Genomic DNA, 18,407 nt, shown 5'->3' on the forward strand with positions numbered 1-18,407 from the left:
TTTAAGGACAATGCTGGGGTGAATGTGCTTTAATAAATGGGAGTGCTGTGAGACAGAAACAGCCCTCTGCAGAAAAAGAACAGCTTGGCGACGTGGTCAGCGCCTAATGCGAGCATCAATTTTATTGAGGATTAAAAATGTAAGAATATAAATGCAATGAGCCCAGGCAATAATAAAATAAGCTTCAAGAATTTCTAATTGTGTCCCATAGAGGCCACAGTTAGGAGCCATTACACTGACCTCAATTCAATATCGGTAACTATGTCATTACAATAAAAAAAAATGTTAGGCTCACTGTTCTAATGAGAGATAACTCTAAAAGACACTCTTAGACGACATCACCTTGTCTATCCGACAAGGTGTTGTCATGCGCATATGGTGTGAACTCCCTTTAGGGGTAACTGAGTGGGAAGAGCACAGACGCTGGAAATTGCTTTGTGCCACCAAGTAATGAAGTTGTGAGAAATGACAATGACTTTGCAAGCTACCAAGGCCAATCAAGGGGAACACTAGTGGGACAGTGAGACTGTCGCCAAAAAATTGTCTCAATAGTTCTGTCATAATTATTGTGACAGGTTGCGTTGCTTCGCACTGATTGGACATGGATGTAAGACTGCATTGCTGCCCCAGCGTCCCCACTCAATTCCACAGCCATTAGTGTCAATGGCAATATGAGTGATCTGTCACTGTGCAAATCAGAAGACCATCTGCTACCAACGAGAAACATGTGACTGCTTGCACAAATCTGTGTAAAACTTCCCTTACGGTCTTGTTTCTTCCTAACCTATGGAATGCATTACAGGATGTCACAATAAAAAGAGAAAATGCTAATTTTAAGTATATTTCGTGCAGCAAACTTTAATTCTTCAAGAAAAAAACAAGCTGAAGACACTATGTTTGAGCAAATACATATTTTAGGAACAAAAACTTGTATTATGGTAATAGTGTAGCTGCTTTATGTTGCAGTTTGTGTTTTCAAAATCCTCATAAAGTTCAACTGCTGCTTATTAGACAAAGTAAGAAACAACCACACTGTCTATGGCTCTGCTTTTGCACTTGTATAAATACTGTAGGCCGGCAAAAGGTCATATTTCTGTTTGTTAGACCTAAAATTTATTTTTAGAGAGAAATATTGCATTTCTTCACACTCACATTGAATTGAGAGTTACATTTTTGGATGGTTTTCCTTTCACATGGGTTAAGCTCATGAAATCTGAAAACTTCAATTTATAATTAGATCAGATGGTCTTCAAACTTGAGGAGTCAATGTGATTATCTCCAAGCAAAGTCTGTTTTAAGGACAGATTTAAAGGACACTAACATAAAAAAAAAACTAATCAGACAGCAAATATACCATATGAAAAAAACTGCTTACATTATTTAGATTTCTCAAGAATAAAATGAAATTCAGTACATATTAACTAATTAATAGATATATGCACACATGTGCATGCTACATAATGAAATCCAGCAGTTAAGTGCTTGTATTGTCAGGGAAATGTCACAAAAAATATATACTTATTACGGCTGAAGGGTGAATGTCTGTCACGCTACCCTAGTACATAAATAAAAGCTTACAATTTGCCAAACGCTACATTGAAACCCGCATTAATCACACTTGGGCACAATGAGTCCTGGTAGAAATGACCTGGTCAAAGAGGCAACAAAAAGACTTTTTGGGAACATGGGAACAATTTTCGTGATGAATGAGCTCTGTTGTAATGGCTTGCCAAATTGCCCTCTTCAGAAAAGTAATGCTTTCCTTTAACCATGAAGGTGATCTAACCCCAACCAAGTAGTTTTAGTTGTCTAAACATAGCCACATCTTAATCAGGAGGGTGCTAGAGCAGAAAATGCTCATATGGATCCTCGTGGAAGGTGCTGACAAATGTCCTGCATTGCTGCTTAAGTATGTAGATTTGTTGGACCTCAAATGTACATCTATATAATTTTATTGTCTAATGTGCACCTACAAAATGTACAGTGGGCTCCAGTTGGCAGTTAAATCATGAATCATTGATGCACCAGTGGTGTGTGCCAAATCACATTAAAAAATAATACAATAAATGCTTCTTCGGATGTTTGGAAACCAGCAGTATGTTTCAGTCCAGATTAATTGCGTTTGCATATTTCTTGTTGATACTTAGTCTGCTGGAGCATTGAGACAAAAATTCACACAAATAGATGGAGATTCACAAATATATTTGTTGTCTAAACCACAAATATGGCAATTTATAAGCACATTTAGCAACTGAGCGGTTAGTTTGGATAAACAAATGCATAAACTTGAGATGAATATTAATCCTTTAGTACATACAGTCATGGTCCACGCTCTAAAGTTGTCATTGAAAATAAAACACGGTCTGCAGCACTTTTTACTCTCACTAATCATGTCTCCTTTCTGTGCTTCTCTCTGAAGTTTAGTCGTCCTCAGCTCAGCATGTTAAATGTAAGATGGAGGCAGGACAACTCCGCAGAGACTACGCTAAAATCAGTTGCTGTCAAATCCATGAATGTCTCCGGCTGACAGAATAATCCACATGTGAGCAGCTGTGCCTCAATGAAACAACACAGTGGTACTTGGCGGGGCCCCTGTGACCCACACGAGTCAGCTCAAGTGTCTGTCTTTGTTGAGGCATGGGATCACCCGTTGATCTTCCCTGACATGTACCATGTTATGTGGCATGTCTGGAGCAGCAGTTGGGGCTGTTTCTTTAATTTACCACGACAAGTGCAAACACGGTAAAAGCCAGAGCCACGGCTGCTTCATGACTAGGCATAGCGAACCACAAGCCGGTTACCATCTCTGGTGGGTACAAGACCCTCATACGCTATATTGTTATCCATCTGCCGTGGTGCCTCCTGGACTAAAGCACAGCACTCACCCTCTGTCCGACTGACTCAAAAGGTCTGCAGCCTAGCCTGAATGTCAGGGGTTGACATGTCTCCTGAGGTTGCCAAAAAAACCTCTGGACAAATGTCACAACATCGATGCTGACAACCTTCTCTAAGTGCTTGTTAAATAAAGATGTGATGGCATACACTTTGAATCAAGGTGCAAAAAAGTCCTGATAAGAGCCGGTGTGGGCTGCTGCAGTCTGATGATGTGACAACATTTCATGAGTTCATTACACAGATGTGTGTAAAACGTAAAAGTTATTTCCGTATTTTTTTCTAAATGTCCTCCCATTCAGCAGCAGACTGACTGAGTCTGAACCTTTGAGAGTTTGAAATAGAAGGCAGCACATACTGTAAAAATGCAGTATACAGTATATTTCTTTATTATCCTTTCATATCATGTTCTTGTATTTCAGACCACATGCTGTCTTTCATTTTTTCCAACATTCTGTGGTTCACCACAGATCAAAATCTTTTAATTAAAAAGGACATCTTTGGTGCAGCACATTTCCCGATGACGTGCCAACCTTTTTGAGCCAGTTGCCATCTGCCATCACAGCACTGTGGCTGAGGCCTTATCCCCAGCAAGCTGTGTGAGCTGTGAGCCAGGAAGAGAGAAGGAGGCAGACAGAGAGAAAGCAAGGCAGAGGGAGGGAGAGAAGTTTGTCTGGTGCATCTGTATGAGTGGGCCTCGGCTAAGAAACATGGACGGAACATGCTCTCTCATGGAGGAGGTCATTTAATCTGCCCCGAGCAAAATCTGCTGTCAGATTGTTCTAGTTCACTATCTGGTTGTGCAGCATATTCATCACAATTGCACATAAAAGACTCTATACTAGATCGTATCAGTGGCATTGTAATTTATTCTCACTTCCCTAATTAAATTATTTGGTCTCTTCATCTTGTCGTGATGTTTCTTTAATTAGTTGTATAATTTGTATATAAAGAAATAATGACATCTAGTTCCTTTTGCGTTGCTTCTCTGTGTAAAAGCATCCTGTAGTACAGGGACACTTCACTGGGTGGGATTCAGTTACACAAACCTACTTTGTTTTTGGCTCCATTTCATTTTTGTTTTCAACTAAGAATTGTTTTCACATCTAATTACTCTGCCAATTAATTTTTCCATTAACTGACTAATAGCTTTGTCCGCAAAATATTGAAAAACTATGTAAAACGTCCAACTGAGTTCTCTTGAGTCCTTGTTGACTGAACTAAGTAACTCTTATGCTCCACCAACAGTCCAACACTATCATATTTATATTTTTCATGTTTTTATGTGTGTGAATTAATTATCTTTGTGTATTTTTGATTGTACACTTGGTTGCCTCAAGTTGCCCCTTTAGGGAAGAATACTGTATTTCAAAATGAAGCTACTTTAACATAATGTGATGATGAAGAAGCCAATAGCTAAAACCCACAACAGACAGTGAATGAAAAATGCAGTATGCTAATTAAACCTTTGCTTAATGTCTCTTTCCAGTCATTGGCTAAACCATTAAAAAACATCTTTATGTATTTAAGTTATATATTTTCAAGTTTTTTTCCTTGAAAATAATTCTTTCCTGCCTTATATGTAACCTTATACCATTACTTCCTGTAGAATGAGCAAATCTACAAAGTCGCCATCTATCTCCCTCTCCACCCATCCCTCTACTACTCGCTGCAGCTCGTGCACACCAGCTCACAAACAACTCTGCACGAACACTGCAAAGGTAATCTAATCTATACAATGGCAAATGAGAATACTGGGGAGATTCAGACATACATGTTTAAGCTAGAAACTTGATGGAAAACGACATCAGTAGCCCTTCATCGGGCAAGTGATCATATCTGGTAACTTGCGCACACATTAAATATGGCGTTGCTCCCACCTCTCAGTGAGATCGAGAAGCAGGTGGTTTTTTACTCAGCCAATCAGCGAAGATCACTCTATGATACAGCGCACTACATTGTGGCATTTGACCAATCAGCAGAGGCCTAGAATATATCAAACTTTCTCTTTTCTCCAAAGTTGGAAAAAGACAGACTTGCGACTCGGTCCTCTTCCATATTTGCATATTTGCAGTCGAAACATTAAAACTAACCATGGTTAGCTGACGAAACTCAGTCATTTATTTAAGGAGTATCAGCAAAAAAAGAATTCCATTGTACAGTATAACTGCCTAGTTTCTGTTCACATGGTAATACCTCTTGAATCAAGTGAATGGCCTGTTAGGTTGTATAGGTAGAAAACTAATCAGGACCTGTGCTTTTGAGACAGTCACTGTTACTTTTTAACTGGAAAGCACTTTGGTCACCATGAGTGTTGTAAAGTACTCTATAAATAAATTTTTGATTGATTGATTACATTCTTTTAAGGTGGAAATGATCAGCCTTTGTCTTTAAAATGCTCTCATTTGACACTAAATACTATGGAGTGTGTCATTTATGATGATAGGAAACCATTCACAATATGAATGTATTTCTGGTTTTGTTTGCGGCTGTGTAGCAGGTAATGGGGGTCACCTATTTTAATGGAACCAAAATGACCAACGCAAACATGCAATGGCACTGAGGGCATTTCAGAGCGTACCTACTATTGTCTTATATTGAAGCACAGTGTGTTGTGTAAAACTGATACTCAGAAAGTCAGGATTCATACATACAAATTGCTTCTGAATTTTGATTCAGAAGTGCTATGGACGGCCACTGTGCATCACAGCGAAACTACTCACAGTCACAATAAAATAAACATATTCCAGGTTGTGGTGGGACATATACAGAAAGGAAAACAAAAATAACTCTTGGAAAACAAAGATAATACATAACCAACAATCAGTTTGCTGTCTGTTTGTTGGGTATAATTGGCACTGGTGTATATGCTGTCAGCATTTTTCCGTTTTTTGGTAGACTGCAGAAACAGTGTACTTCTTCATGCAAATCTATATGTACTATATACAGCTGGTATATTGAATGGAACTGAGACACATCATGGATTCATTTCTAGCGTACTGATGCCAGTATTTTACTACATTTATAAGGTGCTACAATTGCAATTTACTTCACCAGTTCATGACTGTATAACTTTGTATAGTGTTCAACTTAATGAAAGAATTAGCATTTCAGGGCACTGAAACATAGCAGCCTAAATCAAGACAATCGTCTAAACAATGCTTCGCGAATGTACAAAAGTTTCATGTCACACTGGAAGCTTTTACAACAGTCTGCTGTTTACTGACAATCTTGTTTGTGGAGATTTTATAGTTATTAACCATATTTTGGAAAACAGTACGCTATATTATTTCTCCAGTAAATTCTAACAGTCACCTATACTTTCTTAATTCATATATATTCATACAAATTGACACAAAAAAATCATGAAACTCACTAATATATGTGACATTATTCTGCTAAATGGTCTGCTACATTTGAATTTTTAAAAAAAAACATCACACAAGTCATGTGGGAGTCATTTAAATGCATTTCCATCCATTCAGCCCGATTTGTGTCAAAACTGTACTTTAGTCTCAGCTTGCACAATTGAATGTTGAATGCACTTTTTTGGTTTGCCTTGACAGTGAATGGGATAAACTAATGGGCGGCAGCAAGAACAGAAAGCTGAAAAGCAAAAACGAGACAACTGTGAAAAAACCTATGGAAACCACATGGAACTGATGATGATATTTCTCACATGTCAGCACAATAATCTGGCAGAGCACTAAGGTAAGGTAAATGTCGTGTAAAGATTAGAAACTGTCTTGGAGCTTAATGTGAAATTATCTGACAGTTCGTGGTCGGAAATGAGTGTATAATGAGATCACCGTGGCAGTATAAGCCATCAGGGAAACAAATCCCTCTGTACAAAATACCCTACTTTCTTCCGTCATCGTGACTAAATATGCACCACGGACTAGGCCAGCTTCCCATGAGTATGCAGAGTGAGTGATAAGTGCTCTAAATGCCTGAACTTTAAACCGTTCAAAAGGTCCAAATCCCTGCAATCTTCTCTGAGCAGGTCTTAATGTGGTCGGACTGTATTTTAAGTACCTCCAGGATAAAACTCTTAATGGTCATCATAAACTGTAATCCAGAGAGATTCTGCTCTTAATCCAGGATCGAGGTCCAGGAAACTGTTCAGTGCAAGTTGAACGCAATCCCATTTTATGGAGCGATATCTCTGCTGTTCTGACTCGCCTGCATACCCTGCTGTGTGTTAGCTGTAATTATACAAGCCTCATCATTCTCAGTGCATCACCCTGCCTTAAAGTGGAAAATTGGACGGACAGATGGTTGAAAGCAGTCATTTTAAAGAAAAAGCTCCATTTTGTCATTTTAAAACCTTAGGTTTTTGACAATTTAATGATTAATTTGGCTATTTGAGTCGGAGCGTTAATGGAAGCTTGTTAAAGTTTCTCACCAGGGGCCATTGCAGAATGCAACAATTCACATAAAAAGTGGACTCAAGTCTTGTGGCAGAGACGACAGCGTCTGCAAATATTTACTCCTCCGAGACCACTAGCTATTTTCAAGTGGTCAACAATAGTCGCTAAATCTCAACATTTAAGCTAATAACAGGGAAGAAATCCTTAAAGTGCTCAGATTAAATGGAAGACTGTCAATGGACTTTGTGGTGAGGCTGTCACGAAACCGGCAAGCAAATCCTGCTTAAGAATCCATCAGAAAAAATGATGCACAATTCTAAATTATAAAAGATACAGAACTACATCTGCAGCTCACAACTGTTTCCATCATCAGCTGATCTGCTGGATTCAACATTTGGTCTGTAAGATTCTGACATGTGAGAAATGCTCATTACAGTCTGCCAGAGTCCAGGGTGATGACTTCAGTCGAGCACTCAAAGACACTTTCTTTCAAATAATGTAAGACAGAGAAATGTAGCAAATCCTCACATTTGACCAGCTGGAACCACAGAATAGTTGGAGTTCTTGCTGAAATTCACTAATTAACAATTCTTGCAGATGTACTTCCTGTTGCTCAAACCATGGATTAGTTGACTAAACACTGCAGCTCTGCATAATGAGTATGGATGCATTCTGATGTCAATATCTTGACTTTTTCTTTGTCTTTTCTACAGTATGCTCTTAAAGAATCAGGCTGCAGGACTTACTGGTATTTGGCAGTATGGGTGCAGGTTGCACTGGTCATTGTCTTTATTATATCTTCATTTTTAGCCTTATTCTACTTTTGTATTGCTTGTCTTGCTTCCTCCAGGCCTCCTTTGTATCTAGCTGCTCTGACACATACATTTTACCGATGAGGGATCATAAAAGTTTATTTTATCTGATCTTCTCTTGCATGTAAAAATGTAGAAGAACCTATTATAGTGTAGGCTAAAAATGCAAAATGGCCTCTCAAGAGCCAGTGTTTGATTCTGGAAAACATGGCAGCACAAACCTATCACAGACCCATTTTATATTTAGATACGAAAGACTCATTCTACGCCACTGAAAAAAGATTGATGAGTATACATGAAACTCGAATTATAGAAATACAACATGAACTTTCTGCAAATAGATTCCTATAAAATGTGAGACACTTGTCCATTAAAAGCCGGACTTTTACTTGAAAAGGAGTATTTGTACATTTCTGTATTAGTGCTTTTACATAAGTGCCTAAATGCATCCTCCATCGCTGCTACATCTACAGGATGATAAGTACACAGTATTCCACCTTCATGGCAGATGGTGTGTGTGTCACCGCAGTCCAGCTCAGAGGTATGTTTCACCACCAATTGCTCACAAGTGGTTTGCTAAAATAACACACAGAGCAAAAATGACCAAACACTGATATATGGAGATTTATTAATTGCAGCAGAAAAGCCACAGAAATTTTGTAAATTCTGCCACAAAGCACATAAAAGTCCCTATTGCTTATGGATGTGAAACTGAACAGCACTCTATATACAACACTGCGCTTACACCTGAAATTGGCACGTACTCTCTGACTGTGCAGTAAGGAGATGCAAGTGGCTGCTTGTCACTGAAAGCAGCGAGCACAGAGGGTGATTCTCAGGTCAAGGTGATTTGTCATGTCAAGCAACTTTTCACCTCCAGTTCTATGGCTGTTCACCGGCCTGACAGCCTTCAGCAATGCCACACTGTTTCCTGGCTCCACTTCATAATTGATGAGGAGGCAGGGAATATGGGATTTGATCCAGAGTGGCGGTGCCTTCTGGGGCGCAGGACAGATGTGTGGAGGTGCTCGTTTTTTAACTCTTCATCTGAAATGGCTTCTGCCACAGAGCGACGGTGGAGTGGAAGCTCAGTGGTAAGCTAAAAGCCGTAATGAGCATTAAAGATGATTGACTTCTCAGAGATCATATATGGCAGCGGGGTATGGTAAGGAGGATATAGCGCTTTAATATGTACATTCTATCATGCCGCACGATCCACAATCCTCCATATTAATGCGAGAACAGGGGGTACAGTGGGGCGGTGGTAATACATCAAGATTATGGTTCACATTCAGACACAATCATAAAAGTTGACAATGGTTTAGTATCTGGTCTAGAATATGAATTTAGCATTTTCTTGTGTGTAGAGGTATTATAGCTTTTACTTTGACATCTATTTAAAATTAGAAAATGTATCTCTAAGTTTAAAAAACACATTTATATTGTTTAGTGTTTGATAATGCTACACATAAATATATTTATTGTTCAGAATAAAATTCAGTGTCACATTCTTAAATTCACTTTATTCATGGAATTTTCCATGTACACATTTTTTAAGAAAAGAAAAAAAAAAGATGATATTAAACTGAAACACTGCTAACAAACCTAAGTTAAAGGGTAACTTTGTTGAAAATGATTTCTCGGACACAGATACAATTTGTTATTTTCCATATAAAATTTAATATATTGCCAAAAAAGAAATATCTGTCCTGATTATCTCAACCTAATAAAAAGAACACAATCAAAAATATTTTTTGAATAAGTTAATTGTATTATTGTTTAGCTAATTAGAAGGTGGTTGTTAATAAATTTGGAGGATTATTGACATTTTTGTAACATCCAGTCATTTTTTTATTAGTAAGCGATTGTTTCCATAATAAATATGGATTTGCAAAGAAATAATCATAATGAACATAAAAGACATCAGTTTTTTTTCTTTTTACTTTTAATAAAAATGCATGCAAGGTATAGACCATGGACGTCAAAAATCTCTTAATTATATATTCACCCACAGATTGTTTTTTTCTTTTTTTTAAATGAAATTATACACATTAAAACATGTTAAAACAAACCTGCATAATCTTGTTGGTAATGCTGATTATAAAGCTGTGCCTGTAAAATAATGATTTGACCAATAGACAATTAATAGGCATTTTATTTAATGATTAATCATTTCAGTCATTTAAATACCAAGAAGCTGGATGGTTTTAGTCTCCTAAATAGGAGAGTTTTCGACTTTGTTTGGTGAATTAAATAAAATATTTGTGATTATTGGACTGAAAAAATTACTGTAGATTCTAGGGAGTCGGCAAGAAAATAACTGGCTGCTTATTCAACAGTGGAAACAACCGTTAAGCCTTTTCAGCGTTGACTGTGTCGATTTACACAAACAGCTTTATTTTTTTTAACGTCTACATGGTCATATAACAAAGTTCTCTCATAATTAATGCATTAAATTCTGCTCACAATCCACCCTGTTCTATGATCCGTCTCTGCTTAACGAAGGGAGCAAAGCCTCCAACATAAAAGTGATTAGAGTTCTTTCTCAAACTCTGCACATCTCATTTATTTTTTGCCCTCTCACTCCTGCTCCTTCTTTTCTTTCTTTCTTCTTTGCTCTTCTGACAATTTGTCTCCCCTGTTGAATTGAAAGGGACACCGAGCTGGGAGCTGAAAAGCAGACAAAAATCACCACCGAAGTCTGGAGACATCTTTAAACCCTGATGTTTGAACTTGTGAAAAACTACAGTTTCATATAATTTGGATCTAATAGCAGGAGAAGAATGCTAACTTTGGAAGAACCAGCAACTTTCCATGTTGAAACTGTCATGATGGGAGTATGGAATACTCCCTTTATCAAATGGAATCGTTTGATAAAGAGGTGGTGAAAAATACCTGATTTTAGTTTCTAAGACAAGTCCATGATTGTCACATTGTCGAAGTGATAAAGAAAGGATGTAGCGTACATTGACTTCAGTGATTGCTTTTTTATTTTGTGTTCATAAGAAATCCAGTATGCTTTAAATTGTGTTTGAGAAAGATTCACAAAATCCAAAACTGATGATGGATGTAACTGGGAGAAAAAACAAACAAACTTCTTAATCTAAATTCCATTTTGTTCAACTAAGCTGTATGAATCTGTCATCTTACACACTTATGTCCACTGTGAGTTTTCCGAGAAACCCACCCTGTATAAACCTTTAATAAAAAGCAGACTTAATAGAATCTGAAGGAAAATTACTGTAATACTGTTGCTTTTTGCATGTATTTCAATGCAATAGAACAGAGCTCTTTCCAGGAGTTAGGCAATGCCGTAAACAGCAAACAGCTGTGGTTATGTAATTTATTTATTTTTTTAGTTTTGACATCCATAATAGAACTGTTGCATAACTTTCCATGTTTAACATGGAATTAGAAAAAGAAAAAAGCGACTCCACTAAGCCTTCAAAAACACATTTATAATCTTTATTGTTTGATAATACTATCCAAATATGTTTGTTTTTGCAGAATCTAATCAACCAAAACAAACTGCTATCATTATCACATTATTAAATTCCCTGTCAGCATGGAGTTTGGCTTACACAAGTTGTCAAAAAAAAAAAAAGAAACAACAAAATTACAATAGCAAGATGAACCACCGCATACAAAACCCCATCAGGAATCTCAGGGGAATTGTGATGCGCTTTAATCTTTTTCTTTTTTGTAAAGCTTTTTCTCTCTGTGGGTAATTCTCCTGAAATGTGGAGCAAACAGTGCATTGCGTACGCTACCATTCATATGAAAAGCATCACAAACTGGCCACTCACACCTGGAGATCAGGTGCATTCAAAAAAACAGATCTGCATGTGGACTCAAAATGTTTGCTCTTTATTCCTGAGCTTTTAATAAATAATTCAGATGCAATGTAATTCTAAACGAGCATGATGTAAAGACCACAAAAGAGCTTTGAGAGCAAGAGGAATAGTGCAGGTAAATTCAAAAAATGTAGAAGTGAACTGTACAGCAGAACAAGCACTAATGTGAATGATGAAATGTTGCTCTTGTGTGCGAGTTAACATTAGTTAGAATAATCACATAATATAGACAACAATAATTTATAGGTTCATGAAAACAATCTAGCATTCAAGAAGAGACATACTGCAGGCAGAACAAGGCATTTTGGAAGCTTACTGTTGCATACTAAAGCCAAAAAATAACAGAACTCAATGGCATAGAATCACTGAACAGCTGTGCAACAGTCAAATTAGCCATGAGAATAAAAATGAAACTCACCTTGGCGACCCTGTTGGCGACCTCCCGACCCACCATGAGCCCCTGGACAAACGTCCGTGCAGCGATGAAGGCCCTGGTGACCTGGGCTTTCAGTTTCCTGGGCACATCTCCAAAAGGTTTGAGCTGATCTGTGTATTTGCTGACGCACTCCAGGTAGTCATCTGTGAAGTGGTACTGGGAATTGAGCAGCTGGAACATGCGCTCCAGCAGCCGGGACCAGAAGTCATTCAGCATCTCCTCCAGGTTGACGTTGCCCCCTGTGTAGTAGCGCTTTAGCTCAGTGAACAGGTCCTGGAACACCTCAGAGTTCTGCATATACAGCTTCCCGTACGTCCGCGTGAACATACTGTTGAGAGACTTCTCAGAATTGTCCAGCAGCTCCAAGAAAAACTCTACATGAATGGACAGTTTGGGGAGAGGAGGAGAGGGGAGAGAAAGGACATGCAGCTGGGTCATTAGGCGGATATTTACAGTATCTGATTTCTCTTCCAACAATATAAATAATAATAAAAAAAATATGGCTTCACAAGCATAAGAGCATAATCTACTCAAGGTGCTGCTGTTGTTGTATACGCTGTAATTCAATGGCTTCTTTTATGGCTCCGTCTGCACATACAGGAGCAACGTATAGCAGCCAACAATAGGTACTTGATTATGTGAAGAAAGTCAGTCCAAAGCATTAATAATTTAATAGCAGAAATAATGGGCCACAAGGACTATGAATGATTAATGTAAAGGTTCTGATTGCATACTGTAACAAAATATTCATAAGTTTTAGACACAGACACTAGTATACATTATCATCCTGGGCACCCACCATTATTCCCAGACGCATTAGTTTCTCACTGAAACAATTTATTTGTCCACTGAGGCAGCTGGCCTATGAGCCTATAACTGAATATTGGGTTACAGGAGCTTCATTCACTTAGAGATATCTGAAGAGAAAATTTCACTGCAGGACAAGCACATTTATTTAATTTCTATTATTACATTTGCCATTGATTCAGTATATAGGCCAATGTGCAGTGCTGTTGCTGAAAAATAAAATTTCCAACAAACGTCTTGTGGAATGAACTTTGAATTCTTCTTACTTTTCACAGACAAATGATCTATAATTAATCTGCATTCGAAACACATGCTGTATTACTCAGTGTGGTGTTTATCCCGCATTATACAGGATAGGGAGTCTAGCTGGCATTGGCCGTCTTTCACACACCCAAAGGTGGCTATGGCAAAAAAACAGACTGTGAAAATCCAACAACAAGTAAGCCTGTGACCTCATCACTCTATAAATTAAGCAGCAATATGAATCACAACACGACTTAACATATGGAGTCATGCAGGAAATCACAGATGGGACAAAGGAATGGCTAACGATGGCCCTCAAACGTATGGCCCAAATCAAATTACAGAACGAACATTGTCAGTAGGATCCAAACACGCAAACTCCCTGGAGAACACTAATGTAAATGTTTCTCCTTTATTGCCATTGCAAATTTATCTAATAATACATGAGCCAAAGATGCATAAAAGATAAAAAAAAAAAAAAGATCACTTGAAAACCAGCATTAATAACTTCATTTGGTGTTAATGCGCTGATTTATAATATACTACCAGACACAGACATGGTAATACACAAATGCAACAATGCTATTCATATTTAACATTCAGAGCAATTGTATTATTGTTTCTTTGTCATCTGTCCAAGTGGCTTTCTTCCATGTGAGCACCTGATCTCTTGAGTATTAACTCAGCCAGCAAAGAGAAAAATAGAGAGAAACAAGCCGAATTAGCAGGGGAGCCTCACTGAAGCCTGGCTAATAGGATCCCATGTTCCTGAGTGCAAGGGCGTAAATGTTGAGAAGATCATAACACATCTCTTCGAGCACAAATGTCAAATATTCCTCCACCCTCCTTTGTAAACAAACACACTGCAGACATTTCACGAGTCACGCTTGTTAATAAACCATTTGAGGGCTCCTCTCCCGGCTGGGTATTCTGAGCTGGCTGACATTTCTTTGCATGGTTAATGATAACAGTCACAACCTTACATGGTGGTCAGGCCTTGTTCTAATAATAGATTTCCCTTCTCTGATAATATGACAAAACCATGAGGCAAAATGAATCGGTTCACATGTTATTTATAGTAAGGCAGAGAGTATGTAACCAAGGACAGCAAACATCTAAGAACACACTTAAAGTCCAGTTAAAAATATAAATTTATTTTTCATACTGTTCACTTATTTTAGCATAATTATGCATGTTGTTAACAGAAATAAGGTATTATGACATGATTCCTTAACGCAGGCTACATGTTAAATTTACCGAAATGCCTATCATTGAAAAAACACACACACACAAAAAGAACCAGAAATATAGAACAAATCAACACCATTTTGGTGAATTGTAAGTATAAGTATTTCAGATCCTCATGGGTAAAGCCAGTGTTGAAATGAACTACTGACCATGTCAAGTGGGAAAAAAACACTCTCTCTGCAGCTGTGTTGATGAGTCTGACACTGAGACCACAATCCTGAAGCATGCATAATAATCCACTGTTCTGCAGCGTGTACATAACCACTAGAGAGAACGTCTGTTCTGTAATATAGCATATCTGCATAAACTCTGTTCTATATGCTAATGTTACCCAGCGGTTTGCTTTCAGGCCGCCGATATTGGAGAGAGTTTATGTTAACATTTTAACATGTGCCTTTTGACAAGCTTTATGTTCCCCGTCCTTTTATTTTGCAGCTCAGATAGCCAAATCTCTCTCGTCTCCACTGAAATGGCACAGCATGGCCACACCTTAAACAGCCCGGAGACCGCTCCCTCGTCACACATTCTAGTTTCTTTGCAACTGAATGACCTGCCATTACACCAACATTTGTTTAAATATTACAAGCCTGCAGGGCCTTTTCATTCCATTTTTCCAATTAGACCTGAATCAAGGACATGTAAGCCCTTGTGTATTGTGCATGCTATACTGTATCTGTGTTACCATTAAAAGCGCTCTCCAGATGGGCAATAAATGTGAAAACTCAAAAGCAACACTGCACTATTTATTGAATGTAATGGGGATAATTGTATGTTTGAAAAGTTTATTCTTAATTATATTACTTAATTATATTCCAATATACAGCGTCCTCCATAATTATTGGCACTGCTGGTTAAGATGTGTTGAAAGCGTCAAAAAAAATTCAATATTTATTGCAGAAGCATAGTCTCAAACCGAAAATTGTTCAAAAAAATGTATTATAGGAGAAGATTAGGTGCTGTTTTGTTGGCAAAAGGGGGTTGTTAACATCAGGGGTGCTAATAATTGTGGCACACATGATTTGATGTAAAAGAATTACTTCTTAATGTGTGATTTTTTTTCACCCACTGAATAAATGCACTTGATTTAAAGGTTGGATTTTCCTCTTTTTTCATTGTGGTCCTATATTATTTAGAAAAAATGAATTCATGAGAAGCTAAGGAACACATCTTTAGCAGGGGTGCCAATAATTATGGAGGGTGCTGTATGTCTGAATAATTGGCCAGAGGAGAATAAAGAATAAATGGCATAAACATTTTGGTAGTCAAGTAATTTATCTGTTGGTATTTGTGATTGCAGGGTCATCGAATTAGCAGCAGGTGAAGTGAAGCCCAAACTACTTGAGAAATTAATCCAAATTATGACGCAATAAGCTTTCACAATTTGCACTTCATCAATGAGAAAAACTATACTTCAGAAATATACTCTACTGTGGCATATTGAAAAATACAGAGAAATATTGCTACCAACCTACATATTTCCATAAAAGGACCAGCAGTTAGACTGTTATGCTGCCTTGTCTTCATTAAATAAAATAACACCCATATGTCTGTGGGATTGGTTGAAACAAAACTGTGACATTTTTTTGATGTTGCAATCATGCATGAAAAATGATGCTGTCCATTACGATTATTCCCATGTAACAAACTGACTAGTAGCAAGTGTTCAGATGAATCGTGTTGAGAAGAAAATTGTGTGACGTGACGGTTAAAAGGTAATAAATATATAATACGACCTGTCAAATAAGCCACAGATGTCGACCACATATATGACCCTGAGAGTGCTTTACTTGTACGGGAATAAACCAGTGTGACTGGCAATAGCCTCAAGCGTTACCATGGTTATACGCAGCTGACTACAACCAGCTGTGGTCGGTCACAATGTTTAGACTGTGGTTATTGATTTCACCATCAAAAGTATGCCAAATGACATCAACTAACTGACTTTATGGACCAAATCCTAAAACATCAGCACCAGGTTCTTGTATCCATGCAGCTCCAGGACAGGTCTCTGCAGAGGTGGAGGTGATTGCAGTTTTCTCTTCTCTTTCTAGTGCTGAGGACTAACGATGGCAGCCCTGGTTGATTGATCCTGTTGGGTGTGAGGTTCAGCTCCTCGAGAAGCCACTTGAAGGACTTTTAGACACAATCTTCTTCACACCACTGACTGTGATTACAGTGTCTGTGCCCATTTCAAATAACGCCAGGAAATCCTTCTTTTCTTTTCAAAGTTAACTTATGGCTTCCTTTCAGATAACCAGATAATCAGTTTCAGCAAATAATAAAAGTGTCTAGTTATGCATTCTAATGAGCAGCACCACCTGTTTCTATTTTTTGCAGACTTGTTGGGTTTTTGAGTGATTTCAAGGCCTGTTACCTGGAAAACAGTGTGTACTGAGAGTTTCAAACAGCAGCCACAGCTTGCCAACTCATGAATTGCTCAGTGAATTGCTCTCTGCAGGCCAAAGTACATATTTGGCCGGGAATTATCATTGAGAGTTATTGACCTTGGATAACATTCAGCCACTGGGCCTTCGGGGTCTCAATACTTGGAAACATGTCGATACATGCGTGTAGGGTTCCAGACACAATACATTGAGGAATAATCCCACATTCAAACCTCTCAAGTGATGAAGGTTGTTTGGAACAGAAGAAGTTGGAAAAGATGCAGCAAGAAACATAGAAAGTTACAGAAAAAATGCCTGTTTATTGAAATACAATTTAATTCGACAAACTCCACTCACTTTAAAAGAAGAAAAATACTATTAAGAATTTCAGAAAATGGTCGATACTAGAAAGTGTTACAAAAAATATACATATGGCATTAATTTGATTATTATTATTGATGACTGTAAGAGTAAAATAGTCAGAATGCTTGCATTATAAAAACAAATAATGTAATAATTTGCTATCAATCCTAATTAAAATATTACAAATAATAGGATTTGTTGGGTTTCTCTGTTTAAAACATGTAAGGTCTTTAACTTAGTATGTGGAGTGCTATAAGATGACATATGTTGTGAATTGTGAATTAGTGCTATTATGAATAAACCTAAAAACCTAAAAAATAAGATTATTTAAGTTTATTTTTCAAAATGTGAAGCCAATGTGGGATAAACACTTCTTTAAAGACAATCGATTTTAATCTCTCTTCCTCTCTCTGAATGAATTGTTTTTGCAAGAAGAGTATAATAAAAAAAATGAGCAAAGTGAATGTACTGGTCTGTAGACTTCTTCGGGCATATAAATCTAATAATAACCTTTGCTTTTCCATATTATTGATTCACTTTTATGTAATATCTTAGTTACGTAACATACAATATCTTTTACTTCCGTTAGGTGTACAAAAAGATTTGTTACATAAACCTGAAGTATTATGAACACTTTTACTATTATTATTATTTATTTTTTTATCAACTCACACTAATGAGACGCTTTACTTCTCATTAGTGTGAGTCAACCTGAGGATGGACTTTCCACATTACACACAAAATATACACAGAGTCACTACCCTTGAAGTAGTTCTAAGTGTGAAGAATCAATTTTCTCTGAGAGCAGTGCGAAGTTCTCCTTTGATAACTGGCCTAATTACTGTAAATAATTATTATGATTAATAAAGGTGACCTTTCTGTTGCTCTGATAATAGTGTTTTATCCACCAAAGGAAACGTGCACTCACCCAGAAATTTTTACTTCACACTCTTTGAAAAACACTCATTTTTTACTGCCTCGAACAATGGAATCTTTCA

General features: G+C 37.5%; 1 protein-coding gene across 2 annotated transcripts in view; it reads right to left on the bottom strand.

Annotated features, from left to right (window-relative positions):
* The window catches only part of gpc6a (glypican 6a), a 157,440-nt gene that overhangs the window by 75,365 nt on the left and 63,668 nt on the right, over positions 1-18,407 (bottom strand). For both annotated transcript variants that reach the window (XM_051940990.1, XM_051940981.1), the window contains exon 3: positions 12,347-12,738. In XM_051940990.1, the coding sequence (XP_051796950.1) occupies positions 12,347-12,738 (392 nt within the window). The remainder of the gene's footprint in view (positions 1-12,346; positions 12,739-18,407) is intronic.

Source organism: Acanthochromis polyacanthus, chromosome 2, assembly GCF_021347895.1.
Source record: "Acanthochromis polyacanthus isolate Apoly-LR-REF ecotype Palm Island chromosome 2, KAUST_Apoly_ChrSc, whole genome shotgun sequence".
NCBI lineage: Eukaryota > Metazoa > Chordata > Actinopteri > Pomacentridae > Acanthochromis > Acanthochromis polyacanthus.